The sequence below is a fragment of the Lissotriton vulgaris genome, chromosome 6, assembly GCF_964263255.1.
Source record: "Lissotriton vulgaris chromosome 6, aLisVul1.2, whole genome shotgun sequence".
NCBI classification, from domain to species: Eukaryota; Metazoa; Chordata; class Amphibia; order Caudata; family Salamandridae; genus Lissotriton; species Lissotriton vulgaris.
In genome coordinates, this window is record NC_141694.1 from 1631320588 (window position 1) to 1631337039 (window position 16452).

The 16452-nt window shown below is 40.0% G+C and overlaps 1 protein-coding gene across 1 annotated transcript in view; it reads left to right on the forward strand.

Annotated features, from left to right (window-relative positions):
- THADA (THADA armadillo repeat containing) overlaps positions 1–16452 on the forward strand; it is a 1588234-nt gene that overhangs the window by 225120 nt on the left and 1346662 nt on the right. The window contains exon 17 of the mRNA XM_086927803.1: positions 11545–11699. Within this exon, the coding sequence (XP_086783929.1) occupies positions 11545–11699 (155 nt within the window). The remainder of the gene's footprint in view (positions 1–11544; positions 11700–16452) is intronic.

Below are 16452 nucleotides of genomic sequence, written 5' to 3' on the forward strand. Positions count from 1 at the left end.
CAGAAATAAGCAGTCATAAATAAATTACAGCGCATAGTACAATAGTCAATCAAAGGATAACTAAAAACAGGAGGGGAAGGAAGGAAGGGGAGGGAGGAAGGGAAAGGGGAAATATACATTTCATAACGTAATAAATTAGATAAATAGAGTTACCCATAAAAAGCTAAAAAACAGTATAATAATTAATAAATAAATAAATAGTTACATTGAAAGAACATGACTCATAACTGTACATATGAATCTATAGGAGACCAAAAAGATTGAAAATGCATAGAATTATGATGAACACCTTGTAAAGATAATTGAGCACCTCTTCTTGTAAAGATAATCCAAGACCACCAAGCATGAACTGAAAGAGAAGTAGCATCTTTCCAACAAAAAGTAATTGATTTTAACGCAGCCTAAACCAAAACATTAAATAACTTTGCTTCAGCATCTTCAAGAGGATTAATCAAAACAACTGATTTACAGATTAACAATTTATAAGAAAGCAGATCAGAAATAGGCAAAATTTGCAATATCACATTCCAAACTTCAGACCAAAATTTCATAATAATAGGACAATCAAATAACATGCGACGTAAAGAACCAGGATGTAAATTACAATGCCAACATAGGTTTGATGGTAATAATTTAGCTTTAAATAAACGTAATGGTGTCCATAAAGAATTAAACAAAATATAAGCATTGGTTTGATAAAGTGAAACTGGTAACCATCCATAAATACTATTAGTCCAAATGAATGACCATGAATCAGTTGATAGGGAAATGGAGAGTTCAGTATTCCAAAAAGTGGAAATTATATCCACGTTTGAGCCTAATGAAAAGGTAAGTTTCTTATAAAATACAGAAACTGCTTTAGAAGATACCAGTTGGGAAGGAGTCTAAAATGGAATTACACAAAAATTGATATTTTAACAAATTGGACGTTGGTAGATTGAATTTTAATTGGAGATGAGCAAATGGAATAAAAGCACCATGTAAGAAAACATCTTTAAGATCGAAAATGCCCTTATCAATCCATGAAGACCAAAAAGAGACATTTCTATTTAATTTTATTAAAGCGCTATGCCATAAGGACAAATGCACCGTAGAAAGTAAAGGAAATGCAAAATAAGAGTCCAAATCAGTAAAAAATTAATCTTGATGATTTGATTATGGACGAGGAATGTACAACCTTAGAGGTAGGAGACAAAGTTAACAAGGAGGGCAGTGGAAAAGGTTTTGCAAGGCAATTTTCAATATGAAACCAAATAGGAGGACTAACAGGTGAAATATTAAACCATAGCGAGCTATGTTTTAAGATGAATGCCTTATGATATAAATAGAAATCCGGTAGGGCAAAACCAACTTGGCATTTAGGAATCTTAAATTTTTTATAAGCAATACGAGGAGGTTTATTATTCCAAAGAAATTTAGATAATAGTTTATCGATATCTTTATAAAATTTGAGTGGAAATTGAGTTGGTATCATGGCAAGAGAATAAAATATTTTTCGGGGCAATATTCATTTTAATAGATTCCATTCTCCCCCACCAGGAAAGATGAAGGGAAGACCATTTGGACGTTTTGTGTTTAACATAATCAAGAATGAAGTCACAATTTAATTTCAAGGTAGCATGCAAGGATGATGAAAATAATATACCAAGGTATTTCAATTTGCTCTTTTGCCAAACAATATCAGGTGAAGGTAACATATCGGGAGTACAAAGCATATTTAAGGGAAAAAATTCAGTTTTCGTAACATTTAATTTATATCCTGACACAGCTGAGTATTTGGAAATAATATCAAGCAATAACGGTACAGACAAGGTAGGATTACTAATAAATAAAAACACATCATCAGCATAAGCCAAAGTTTTAACCGTAACATCTTTGATGGTGATACCCTGAATATCTTCGCACTTACGGATGGAATTAAGAAAGGGTTCTATTCGTTAATAAAAATAAGAGAGGGGAGAGGGGACATCCTTGACGTGTGCCTCTAAAAAGGGAAAATTTAGTAGAAATTTGGCCGTTAATAAACAATCGGGCAGTGGGAGCATAATATAAAGCCGAAACCATACGAATAAAAGAGGGTCCAAAATTAAAGGATAATAAAGTTTTAAATAAAAATTGCCAATGGATTTTATCAAAGGCTTTTTCTGCATCTAAAGCCATAAAACCTGCAGGGACAAGGAGTGAAGAACTGTGTTCAATGACATGTAATAATTTTCTAGTATTGTTAGCAGAGTATCTATTTTTCATAAAACCGGATTGGTCAGGGTGAATAATAGAATGTAGGACAGGAGCTAATCTAGAGGCAAGGATTTTAGCATATAATTTACAGTCTTGATTAATCAAGGCGATTGGACGGTAATTAGAAACAAGGGTAGGGTCTTTATCAGGTTTGGGAAGGACAACAATTAAAGCTTCTGAAAAAGAACCTGAAATGGTACCTTAGGAACTAAAGTGATAAAAAATTTGGTATAAGTGAGGTAATAAATAAGATTGAAACTCTTTATAAAATTCAGCAGGGATGCCGTCAGAACCAGGAGATTTATTTTTTGGGAGTGATTTAATGGCATTCAGGATTTTATCAGTAGTAATTGGTGAGTCTAACCCAAGTCTGTCAGAATGAGAAATATGAGATAAACTGGAAGCAGTTAAAAAGCATCAATTAGAGAATCATCACAAAGATCTGGTTTATTATATAAAGTGGAGTAAAAATGTAGAAATTCTTGAACAATATCATTATGGGAAAGTGCAATTTTACCTTGAGGGCCCTGAATGGAAGTAATCTGCGTTTTATCCCTTTTAATACGTAAGTAATTGGCGAGGAGTTTACCAGACCTATTGGAATTAAAGTGGAATCTAGCATTGGACTTAGAGAGTTGAATCCCAGCCCTAGTACTAAGGATAGCATTACATTCATACCTAAGGTTTTGTAATTTAATTTTATATTGAGGATCATTGGAGGTAATAAATAAACGTTCAAATTGGACTATTTGTTTCTCAAGATTTTTAATATTAGAATTACATTTTTTATTCTTATGTGCCATAATAGAAATTGTGGAACCTCTAATATAAGCTTTAAACGCATCCCAGCGATTAACAATAGAAGTAGAATCTTCTGGATTGAATATAAAATAATCCTGAATCGCGTATAACAATTTGGGTTTGTGAGAGTCATTCAGTACAATGTCAGCATTCATACGCCATCTGGATTGCTTAGCAAAAGAAGACGAAACATTCAAAACAAAAGAAATCATGGCATGGTCTGAAATATCAATAGTACCAATGGTAGGATTAGTTGCAGATTGAACAAGAAAGGGGGAGAGTAATAAATAATCAATTCTAGAGTGAGAATTATAAGGGTTGGAGAAAAAAGAAAAATCTTTACCAGTGGGATAGTTTAATCTCCAAATGTCAGCTAACTTGGTGGTATGAAGAAACGTTTTAAAGGCATGGAAAATCTTGGATGGACGAAATTTAGGGGTAGATAATCTATCTAGCAAGGGGTCAGCAATAATATTAAAATCCCCACCAACAATCAAAGGAACATTTCCCAACTTTAAAACTTCAGTAGTAACTGTAGCCCAAAATACAGGGTCATCTGCTGTAGGGCCATAAATATTAAACAAAAAGAAAATAGAGTCATCAATTTTGATTTTAACTATAATATATCTCCCTTCAGAATCTGAAATCTTATTAAGAATTTGACAATGCAATCTTTTAGCAAAGAAAATAGCGACCCCATTTTTCTTACCTTTAGCAGGCGAGGAGACAATAGAATCTACCCATTTTTTATTCATGTACTGTAAAACTTTATCATCAACATGCGTTTCTTGAACAAAACAAATATCAGCTCTGCAACTACCTAAATAATCTAGAATTTTCGTACGTTTGAATGGATGTCTTAAACCTTTGACATTAAGAGAAACAATTTTAATATTTTGAATGTTAGCCTTAAGATATAGAAAGAAGGAGAGAAAGGAATCAGAACAAGAAGAGTGAAGAAATGGCCAAGTTAAAGGAGTAACTCTATGTAGAAAATATGAAGGGGAAAAACGAAAAAGAGAAAAGAATGAACAAACAAGAAACATGAATAGAAAGAAGGAAATGCACACCCGTTCCTCAAGCATGGCCAGTAACCGTTGGAGCCCATGCATAAAGATTATTCAAAGATGTGACAAGTGAAGTCAGGCGAAACCAATTCAAGTATTAGTATCTTGAGTATCCATGGATGGAGGAGCTTGCTGGTCAAGAAACAGCTGAAGATCTTCAGGACGTTGAAAAGACTTGGAGACATTGTCTTTCCACACACGCATCGTAGATGGGTCAAAAAGACCATATTTGAAACCAAGGCTCCTCAGCTGCGGACGAAGGGAAGAAAACTCTATACGAATAGCCACAGTTTCTTTAGCAAAGTCCTGGTGAATAAAGATTTTGGTTCCATTCACCAACAATGATGGAATTTCTCTCACAGCTTTGCGAATGAGAACCAAATGATGATGACGCAATACCTTGAATATCATTTCCCTGGGCTTTGTATGTCGAGGATTTAGATGTGACTGGACTCTATGAGCTTTGTCAATCTTAAATTTTTCTGGAAATTTAATATTCAAAAGACCAGGTAGAAGAGATTCCAGATATAGTCGGCAATTAGTCCCTTCAACATCTTCAGGCAAATTAAAAATACGAAGATTATATTGCCTATTGCGATTTTCCGTGTCCAGCAGTTGAGTATGCATTGGAACAAATCTGGCTATTAAAGGTGTGAAAGCGTCCAACTTGTTTTTATTATCTTTAATTTTAATAACATTGTCTGAAACCTTCATTGAAATAGAAGCCATGTCTTTACGAACATTTTTGACTTCTGAGGCAATAGTATCAGTATTCAGACGTAATGCTTTAAGCTCCTCCAAAATTAGCGCAAGAGAAGGTTCTGAGGATTCCACTACCTTATATTTGGTTAGAGGAGGAGAAACCTGCTGCTTTCTTTTATTAGTAGTTGGATTTTTGGAATCCATTCTGAGGTGAAAAAATATTCACGAACACGTAGGAATAGTAAAGTGAAGAAAAGCCACCTCAAAATTTGAGAAAAATGACGTAAATAGTGATAAAAACACCAAAAATCTCTTCAAAACTACAGGTGCAGCAGCTAAATTGGACTGTAGGCGTGGCTAGGCCCAAGCCAGGCTCTGTCATAAATATTACTCCGCCCCCAGGCAGTCAAAGCCGGCAGTACCTGCAAGCGAAGCTGGGAGCAGGAACCATGGAGCCAGAAGAAGCACTTCCGCCGAAGGAATTAGTCCAAAAATCGCTCCACAGGTGAGGAATAGTATGTGGAGGCAAGCGCCGCTATTTTCGCCGACTTTTTGACACGAAAATCGTCGTCCAAGGAAATTTCGGGCCATAGTATTCACGGAGCTCCGGTAGCAGCGGCCATCTTGGTTGACGCGCTTGCGCGTCTCCTTGATTCCCAATGGTTTGCTGTTAACTGTGCTGTCTATACCTCAATGGGCCATGCAAAGGTAACCGGACTGTCTACATGTACCCTATTGACGATGCCAAGTGTGGGGGGGAAGTTGTTACGTTGCTTGTTACTAGCTTGTGTTTTTTATTGAAAACGAAATTATCGGTAGCAGCGGATGAGGGCTGGGATCATTGGAAGACATGGGTGGGAGAATAACAAGAAAAGGAAAAAACAGCGGATAATGGCGATACGACTGTCTTTTATGCAAATGTTTATGTTTACCTTGGGGCACTTACCAACGTACGCCGCCTGGCCTCCGGGATGTAGGCTACATGGCTGTGTGTTTTCCTGTATGTTCAATTTAGTTCATTGCATCCATCAGTGCATATAAGTAGATTTATTTGTTGATGTCTTCTATGCTTTCCGCAATAAACATATTTAAAAAAAAAAATCATAGTGGGTCACAATTTGCGACCTACCCCTCTAATATTCATGCAGCAGGTTGAATTTCGACCATCTACAATTCAGTGTTTCGCAAACTGACCTATAAATACATAGGTCGGACCACAAAATGCCACACTGGTGGCAAATTGCGACCAGTGTTTTGTGACCAGTGATTCGTACATCTAGCCCTATGTCCTTTTAGTTCCTAGGTAAAAGTGAGAGCGTGCAATTAGTTGGTGACTGGTGAAACATATGGGTTATGTTTGTTCGCTGGTTTGTGTGACTATTACACTTCAATTTGAGTAAATGCATTTAATGTTGAATTCAATTTTATTAAAACAAAATATGGGCATCTGTCTTCCCTGTGGAAAGTGTTGAACCAAGGAGGCCATTCTGCCAGACAATTTAATTGTGAATTAGAACATGCCACTACAATGTCCAAAGTGGATGTACTGCTTTCAAAGTATAGAAAATTGACGATGGGACTCCGGTGATCACCTGCAATATACTCTTCTTTCCATTTTAAAATATTTTGAAAGATTTGCAGTCTTTGTAACGCAGGACAAGAAATCAAGAGGAATGTTCACTGTTTCATCTGCCATAGCCTACAAAAATCCTGATCTTTGAAACCTGCTTATTAATAATACATTAATAAACTATTGCTGATGAAGAGGTTCTGTCCTTGCTAGATTTCCTGCAACTTCATAAAAGCAGGAGATGCCCTATGGGGAAATCCATACTTCTAGTGAAATAGATGTTGCAAACAAGAATTAACGAGTACTGTTTCCGCTACTGGACTCTCTGCATATCCAGTTAAAAAGTCGTTCTGCAGTGGATGACATTTTGGCTGCTTTCTCTCTTTTGATCTTTCCTGCACTTTCATCGGCACATGAATTGAGGATGATTCTAACTTTCAGTTTAGAAGTACATAACTGCCAGGATTGTATCTTTATGGTACAAGATGGATCATGCTGTAACTAGCCGTTGCACTTTGTTGATCTGTCGCAGAAGTATCTCCAGGATCACAGGCTATACTCCATTGCGATAATCTCATTTATCTAGATAGGCACAACCCAGAAACCGTGAACATTTCATTCAAGTAAAAATGAATGTTCAGCTGAAAGCCATACAAAACTTTTGTCACTGTTTTTACCCGGTGGCTGAAAAACATCTAGGAGAAGATCTCTACACCTGAACTATTATGCTCCTTGAAGCTCAAGCAGATAATTAATTGTTATATATGTACACAGAGGCCAACGACATTGCACAGAAGTCTGTTAACCTGTCCATGGCCCGACCTACTATGGGTCCTGAGTAATTGGGCGAAGTCCTACCCCTTTCAGCACTTCACTCAGTGGTAGTGCGCGTCGAGCTGTCCACGGCTCTTCCGGGGGAGACAGATGTGAGGCATACACAGGCGCAAGACTCAAAGTACAAACAGCAACCGTAGTAAGGCAATTCTCAATTCAAATACTTGTTTTGTGAATAAAATAGTATTTTAATAGAAGTATGCAAAACATAGAGGCATTACACTAAGTAATATCCACAGGCTCTTAAGGTCGGCAATCTAGTGTTGCACTGGGCAGTATGTCCCTTTGTCCCTTCTTAGTGAGACTGGCTATTCTCCATTTTATACTGGAGGCAACATTCAGATATGGCCTGCGCTAGTCTCCATGCAACAAAGTATAAGTTTATCCTTGAGTGCACTTCAGAAGCGCTTTAATCTAAGCTGGTACAAATTCCTCAAAGGCTTTCCGGCCTCAAACAGTCTTACCTAGTGTCAGACAGCAAGTATGGAAGGACTGGGATGCGCTTCTGCCGGCTCTAGTCTATCGATGTTGGACATCTGCGACCTCTCGCAGTCTTTTCCCAATAATACATTGGGCCTCGGTCTCCACGCCCCCGCATAGGTGTCAGACATCCTTCTCCGAGGACCCTCAGAATCGATAGTTTCCTCACAGCAGCCTGGGCAGGATGATCCAGGGCAATGGCCCTTCCTCCACAGTGGCCCCTACCTAGCACACTGGGACCATTGACTGGTTCTGTATACGATGCCTTAATTTCACTGTGTCCCCCACCTGGAAAAAGGATGTTGCTAACTGGTACAAAGGTGACGGCCCTTACTTCACAATTACCTCCACCCCCACGGGTAGGCCACTTTACCTGTGCAGCTGTGCTGTCCGGATCGGGCATCTCTCACTTCAGTCACTGGATCCACTCGTAGGAATCCCCGCTAGTCCTCGCTCCCTCCAGGTGCTCTCCTCCTCACAAGGTTAACTGATCATGGCAGGCAGGCAGAAGGCTTCAGGCTCAGGGTAAGTGGTCTTGACTTCCTTGTTGACTGCCAGACCTTGGTTCTAGCCCTGGTTCCAGTCGGGGTGATCGTATGCTCCCATGTTTATAGTTCTGCTTCAGACACAAATGAGATGCAGTATCTGATCCTCTGAAATTCAGGTTGTTGGGGTTGGCTCCTTTTAGGTGCTCTCTCCTCTGTACTACCCTCAGGAGGCCACTGCAGCTTGTTCCACCCATAGCCCCTGCTAGCGCTGCCAATGACAGTACCAGCACAACTACTACAAGTGTGACAATCAGACTATTCCTTGCCCCTAAAGTTTTAAGAATGGCTTGTGTGGAAGATAATTGTCATCTTTAATCTATACTGAATTAATCAACAACTGTGTACCACCATGTAGCAGACTGTCATAAGGGCCAGTGTTGACAATTAAGTGCTGGTGACGAGCACCGGAAACCACAGGCTCAAATTAAACACTAGGGACAGCACATAGAAGACCCTCCACCTTTTTGACATTGGGGCCATGGGACAAACTTGTCCATCCTGGTCACACTAGACAGTGAAGAGACCTTCGGTACAGTGAACTGGGATTTCATGATGGACCTGCTGTAACCAAAGGGATTTGGAGACCAGTTCCTAAACTGGCTGATGGTGGGCTACCACAACCCTGAAGCTGTATCAAAGATAACAGACACTACACCCAATAGGTCACTATCTAGGGGGGAATGAGACAGGGTTGTCCATTGTCACCCCTCCACTTCACTCTCACCTTGGAGCCACTTGCCCAGCACATCCAGGCTATTAAGGGCATCAAGTCTGGCACTCAATAGATCAAACTCGCTATGTTCACCGATGACATCTTGGTGTTAACTACATACCCACTCCATTCACTTCCGCATGTTGTGGCCAATTTGAGACATACCAGGCGGTATTGTGCTTTAAAATAAATGTAAACAAGTTTGAGATACTAAATAACTCATCCCCTTAACCCATAGTAGCAACATTACTGAATCTGGTCCCACTGCGGAGGGCAAGAACCTATATCGATTAATTGGGCTTGACCTTTGTCCCCACTCTGGTCAAAACCAAAGAAATAAATCTGTTACCATTGAGGAGGAGAGTGCGGATGGAGCTTGGTAGCTCAAAACACAAAACAGTATTGCTCCTGGGCAGAATAGCGGCTTGTAAGATGATCATTCTAACCAGGATTCTCTGCATCTTCCAAATATTGAACTTCTCCATTTTGTGGGAATATAAACATTACGTTCAATCTGTGTGCTAACTGTATCTGGTTGGGTTGGGCTGAGAGTATCACAAGACCACAATGCTTGCTACTACTGCGACATGGCGGGCTCAGAATCCCTGACCTACTTCAGTACTAAGAGAAAGCAAATTGTGTTTCCTAATTTATATTGGAAGACTGAGGAAGGTGGTGTATGATAGACCACACAATGGCAGCAGGGCCCCTCTGGGGAATCCTATGGCTGACTAAACTCAATGCACCAGGCGATTTTAGAAGTCTAGGATCAGGTGGCCAAACACGGGCTTACTTCCTTCCCCTCTGCATTTTCTCCACCATGGAGCAACACAGAGTTTATGCCAGGCCTAAAAAGCTCTTTATGCCAACATTGGTTGATGGGTGGGTGTAAGACCCTTAGGAACGTGTTTGACCATGACACAATCAAAACATTTGAGCAGTTCGAGGAGGATTATATGCCCCCAGAATCGGAGCACTACATGTGCCTTCAAAAACATCTACCGACCAGCACGGAAGATGAACAATCGATTCCCCATCTTCAAATTTTACTACATGTGAACCTCAAACTAAGTAGGGATTTAAATTTTATTGTGCTTGGGAAAAAGAGCTACATATCACTATTGATCAAAAAACATGGGAGGACATAATAACCTAACAACTTTGCTACCCATGCAGGAGTGAGGAAAAGTCTGTTGAAAATATTATATTGTTGGCACTACACTGCATCTAGATTTGCATATATAAAGAGCAGAGCCACTTCAAATTGCTGGAGGGGGGTATGGAGAAGAAAGGACTGTCACACATATCCTATGGTCCTGCTTTCGACTTAAAGAATTCTGGAACTATGAGTTATTGTACATAGAGCAGATTACGGGCTCAGACCTAGCCAGGTGCTTAGCAGTGATACTGCTAGGCCAACCACTCGTAGACATCTACCCTTTTCACGGCAACGAGGGTCGACTTATCTTTCATCTGGTTTTGGCTGTCACAGCATGTAAGCAGCGCCAGGTTGGATAGAGCGGCTTCTCTCTGCACTCCTAAGAGCACTGGAGGCCTGCGCTTTCAGCTGGGTTAGAGAACTTTAAAATGCGCATGTCTGGCTGGCCTGCCCCTAATATATGGCCTGCCCCTGATGGCTGGCCAAAGAGACCTGCGTATTTTGAAAGCGCATAGCTCCTTGCTGCTGCCACTTGGCTGCGCTGGCCTCGCCTCCTCCTGACACTTAATTCAGGACGGGTTGCTGAAAAATAAAACCGTAATACTTTAGCTTTATTATCGTTTTATATTTCAGCTCTGGGGCTTGTGGGGCGACGCTCCTCCACTCAAGTGGAGGAGCTGCCCCTGCCTGAGCATGGGATAACCCTCACAGGCAACAAGAGGTGAGGAAAAACATTTCAGAAAGCTTTGCAGTAAGCTACTTGCCTTAGCAAGGACTAGTGCCTCGAGAGATTCATGGTCCTCAAGATACTAAACAAGTCTCAACTTGACTATTCTTGTTCTGCGGTGATGCATAAAACGCATGCTCAGGCATTGTCGGGCCTAAATAATGTTTGTCGCCAAAAGTTAGGTGAGAGAGTTGGTGGGCCTTTCTAGGCCCTCTAGATGGTAGAAGGCTTGGGACTTGCTCGAGTTTTTAAAAAATTGAGCTCTCTTTTCTGGCCAGTATCGCTAAAGACTGTAACTTTATCCAAGTAATTTTTTTCCAGCACATTAAAGCAAAGGTGACATTTCTTAATTTACCCTTAGCTAATTAACGGCAGCATGGTTATTTACAGTTTTGCTTTTTACTTGGGTGTTTTAAATTTCCCACCTTTTTTCAAAGAAGCTAGTCTAAAAACTTTAAAATACAGTTTCAAGAAACGTCTGTTCAAATGGAAAAACATTAAACTACGTTGAAGCTAGTACATAAAGATAGTTATTTTTCTTAATCAATGTTGTTTCAATACACTTGCTCCACATCATAGAAATAAATCATTAAAAATTGCGTGTGGTCTGTTTGATACAAGAATCACCTGGTGGCAGAATTTGCATGTCAATCTGATTAGGTGTAAATATAACTAAGTTAAATCCTTCTTCTCTACCTCTTTCAAGCAGGTCAGACTCGAGTAGTGTTTGAGTTGTCTCGAGCAGTGACCTACAGACATGTTCAGGCCCTCATTGAGTGCTTCACCAACAGTTTTGAGGAAGTGAAGCGGCTTGCATTTGATCTGCTAAGAAAACTGCCAGCAGACGTCTTGGGTCTACAGGTAATGCAACTTCTTCTAAAGCATCTTGTTCCTGCAAAATGTTTAACTCTGGCCAAATGCACATACTCAGTAGAAAACATACTCTGGATTGAGTTATCCTGGTTGCTAAATGATGAAGAATATGGCTAATATGTTATCCTATGATTGGTTTTTAATGTCGTTGGTAAATAATTCAGATTTTCCTGCCTATCCTGAGAGAAGGTCTAGCTATTATTCAAGACAAACGGACAAGTATTTTGGTTCTTCTTTTGTCACTAAGAAAAAGCATGTAGCAAAAATGGTAACCGCCATTGTGTATTAGGTCGACAAGCCTGCACTGGGAACTCCTTCTTAAAGCTGTAGAGGGGTATGGTATATATGCGGTCATGCTCCTTTCTCCTGATCAGATGAGTGTCTTCTCTATTTACTTTTTTCCCTCTTCTGGTGTGGCTTGGAACCTGCATAATCCTCAGCAAGGAGCCAATCACAAAAGGAGGAGGGAGCACACTGCCTGGCATACCAGCATACAATTAGCCCTGATGCATTGTGGTAAGTGCAGTGCAAACTGAGTGCTGGGATGTGAGGCTGTGTGCTCCCACCCGCTTTCCGTATAATCCTCCACTTTAGAATATTCCCAGGTGCCAGACTGCATCTGTTAGATTCTTAAGAAGTTCTTTTGCGCACCGGTATGTGGTCCTGGGTGGTTCCACTTTGTCTCCGCACCTTTCCGGAGGTAATGAAGTGAGACCCATATAAGCATGCTGATGTCGGTTCCTTTGTTTTTGTTCCTATCAATGCAGCTTCTGATCTTTACTTTAACCTTTATCTGGTTTTCCACTGACTTTTTGCAGTGTGCGATGGAATGTTGTCACCACCGAAAACAACATGATTTGAACCGTGCTGAGATTACAGGAAGCACTTGTCGGTCACAGACTCGCAAAAGATGTGTCTGGTGCTGGGGCTCCAGACATGACTGAAGGCTGTGTCACAAAGGTGCCCTCATGCATCACAAGGCGATTTAAAACCAGGATGCAAAACTCTACTTCGCGGAGCACAAGAGATCGCCGTCGAAGCAAAAGTCCAGCTCCCGCTTCGCGTTGCGGGTGTGGTCTCAAGGCCACTCCCATAAAAAATCCACTTCTAAGTCAAGTCTTCCAATTAGTCCATAACAAAGTCAAGATACAAGTGCAAGAAGGCCAAATGTGACTTGACCCCATCCCATCACTACAATTGTAGCAAAAAGACACAAGGGTGCCAGGATAAAGATTGCACTCCTCTGATGTCTCTTGAGTCTGAACAAATTCTGTAGTTCTTCCTAGTGCACCCCAAATTTCCTGGGTCATTGTTGACCAAGCAGCAAATAGCTGCCTTGAAAGAGGATGAGGCAGATCTTTGGTGTGATTCCAGCACCCTGAGGCATGCACTTAGGCCTCATGGAACTACAGGGTTCTTCAGTCGCACTTCCCTTGGTAGGTTCACCCTCAATGCACAATGCCGTCTTTGAATCCAGTACTGAGCTCCTACCGACTCCAGCACTGACTTCTACCCCTGTATCGAGGTCCACGCTAGCTGCTTCCATACTCGCACAGATCCCACCTGTGCCCATTGATGATTTGATTTCTGATCCAAACCGACATTTACCCAGTCCAGCCCTATGTCGCGCTATGAAATCACAAAAGTTCAACCAGTGGTTTTGCAGCCCAATTCATATCCAGTAGATCTGTCCGAACAGTGGTACAGTGTAAAAAAACAATGACAACCCTGTGTGCCCAATAAAACGTGGGTAATCAAACTATATCAAAACAATTGTCCCATGAAATGTATTTGAATCAATACCTATGTTCTGATTTTAAGATATTGTGTCAATCACTGTTTAATAGTTGCTTGTTTCAATATATAACATACACTTTTAAAATTGGAATATATCCTTCAGAATGATTGAAACACTACCTATTTTCTCTGTGTTTCGGATTTTATAGTTAATCTGATCGCATTAAGGTGTAATACATATAATGAAAGTGTAGTGCAAATGACAAAGTGCTCATTAAACGCGAACATATGCATACAGAAATCAAAAAAATACTGTACAGATCCAAAGGTTAAAGGTAATTTTACAAATATCTTCGGGAGACTTTATTCAACTGTACACATATACTCCAAGTCCCTTCAGTTATGAAACAACTAAGAGATGGGATGTTAACATTTTGACCTGGAGCTACTAGTCTGGCCTTTTCAGGACCTAGAGCTAATAGTCTGGCCTTTTCAGGACCTAGTTATCTATCTAATGCACCGCCATACTTGTCTGGTACCAGATACACATGAAACGTCACCGTCCAAACAATCTTATTTCTGCTAATCACCGAACTGTACCACGTATTTATTAGTCCAGTGCATATAGGATTAAATCTGAAAGTTGAGTAACCCATGCAGGTGACCGTTGGCCACTGCATACTATATCAAATCTAGATTTGATGTAGGCCTCAAGAGTGAAAGCACCCCTTCCAAGCTTTTTGATGTTCTTTTGTTGAACTTTTCTTACTCCTGCAAGTCCTTGATGTGGCCACAGTGAAAGGTTATTTGTCAGCACTTTCAGCTTCTGTGTTTACCCTGCCAACCATCTTTGTGTATGTCCCTTTTTTGATGTGTTTTAAAAAAAGGTTTGCAAAGAGAACAACTGATGGACATAATGCAGAACAATGTCATACATTCACCCCAGTACAGAGATCTGGGCCTAAATCCATAGTTTTTTTGCTCACCATGCCATTCCAGTTTGGAAATCATTAATATCGTTTGCAAAAATGTAGTTAAAAATATAGTTTTTTTAGTTAGTGTTATGTATTTTAGTATTTATTTTAAATGCATGTGCTCTATTTTTTGTCAAAGTATTGCATTTGTTTTTTAATATATGTGTTACATTTTTAGAATTTTTAAATTTTTATTACATTTTGCCATTTAGTTCCGTAGCGGTATGTGGGTTTATAGGGGAATATGGTGGGAAGCAATTTAATTATAATAAATTCAATATTAATTATTTATTAGTATGTATTTAATTTTGATTTTGTAGTGTTAATTGTGTAATTGATTTATTATTGATTAATTAATAATTGGTTGTTAATTTTTATTGATTAATGAATTGGTAAATATTAATTGTCATTTTTTTTGGAGCCGGTTGTGGGTTTATAGAGGAATAGGGAGGGAAGTAATTTAATTATAATTAAATTATCAATATTTCTATTAAATAATATTTATTTTAAAATGTATTGTAAATTGTGGGAATTCATGTAGTAATTGGTTGTTATTTATTAATTAATTGGTAATTATGGTCATTGTTATTTTTTTAGGAGCGGGTTGTGGGTTGATAGGGGAGTAGGGTGGGAAGTAATTTATTTATAATTAAATTATCAATATTTTTTATTAAATAATTATTTTAAAATGTTATATTGTTAATTGTGGGAATTAATTTATTATTAATTATTTATTAATTGGTTGTTAATTATTATTAATTGGTAATTATGGTAATTGTTTGTTTAGGAGCTGGTTGTGGGTTGGTAGGGGAGTAGGGTGGGAGGTAATTTAATTGTAATACATTTCTTGATATTTTTATTATAATATTTATTTAATTTTATTTTATAGTGTTAATTGTGTGTATTAATGTATTAATAATTATTTATATGTTGCTTGTTAATTCTTATCAATTAGTTAATTGTTAATTGTGTTAATTGTGTCAGTTTTTAGAAATTGGTGGTGGCATTTATAGGGAAATATGGTGGGAGGTAGTTTATTTATAATTATTTGTTAATTCATGCTAAATAATTAATAATTTTAATATGGAAATTGTGTAATTATTTTGATGTGAGTTGTGGGGTTTGTAGTGGTAAATGGTGGGGAGTAATTTTGTTTTAATTAATTAATGATTTGTTGTTAAGTGATATTCATTAATTAATGTTAAACTAGCTATGGAAATTTTGAAAATATTGTTTGTGTCCTTTGGTGTTTATTGGGGTAGAGGGTGAAAAATAATTTAGTGTAAATGAATTAATTATTACTTGATCAATAATATTCATTTAGGGGGGCGTGGTTTGGACGCCGATCGGGATGGTGGCGTGAGCCTGCAGCTCCGCGCCTGATCCCGCTAATTATCCTGGGTTTCACCCTACAGGCACCGGTCGAGGTGCGGTAACTCTGCCTGAAGCGTCCAAAAGGCGGAGAGCTGCGGTTGCGGGTCAGCGGGAGCCAGAGGATCGCGCTGGAGACCAGGATCGGGAGACGGACGGTGCCGAGTACTGCAAGTTAAGATGGCGGCGGCCCGGACCCACGGCAGATGATCGGAGAGGAGGCGAGCGGCGGCCCGCGGCGGACCTGCAATGAGTGCGGCGGCCTAGTAGGAGCGGGCAGAGGGAGGTCTTGGCGGCGTGGAGAACCGCAGCGGCTGGAGCGGTGAGGAGCGCGCTGAACTGCCTTGGAGATCGGCGGACGGGACGCCCATCCCCCATCGTCTAGCGTGGCGGCCATTAGAGCACAGCCTCGCTCCGGAGAGGCACCCCTTACACACCGCAGCCCTTGACCGAGCGGACCCCCGGTACAATGCCATATTTGTAGGCTGGGTGGACGGGGGAGCACAAAGAGAACTCACGCCCGACCTCGGATCTGCCCACACAGGCAAGACGGGAGCGTTGGAAGGGTGTGACCCTCCCTGGCCGGTTATCGGCTGCCTCAGGAACTGCTGGTCCGGGCGAGCAGTTGGCATGAGCGGGCCTTGAGGGTTGGCCTCCAC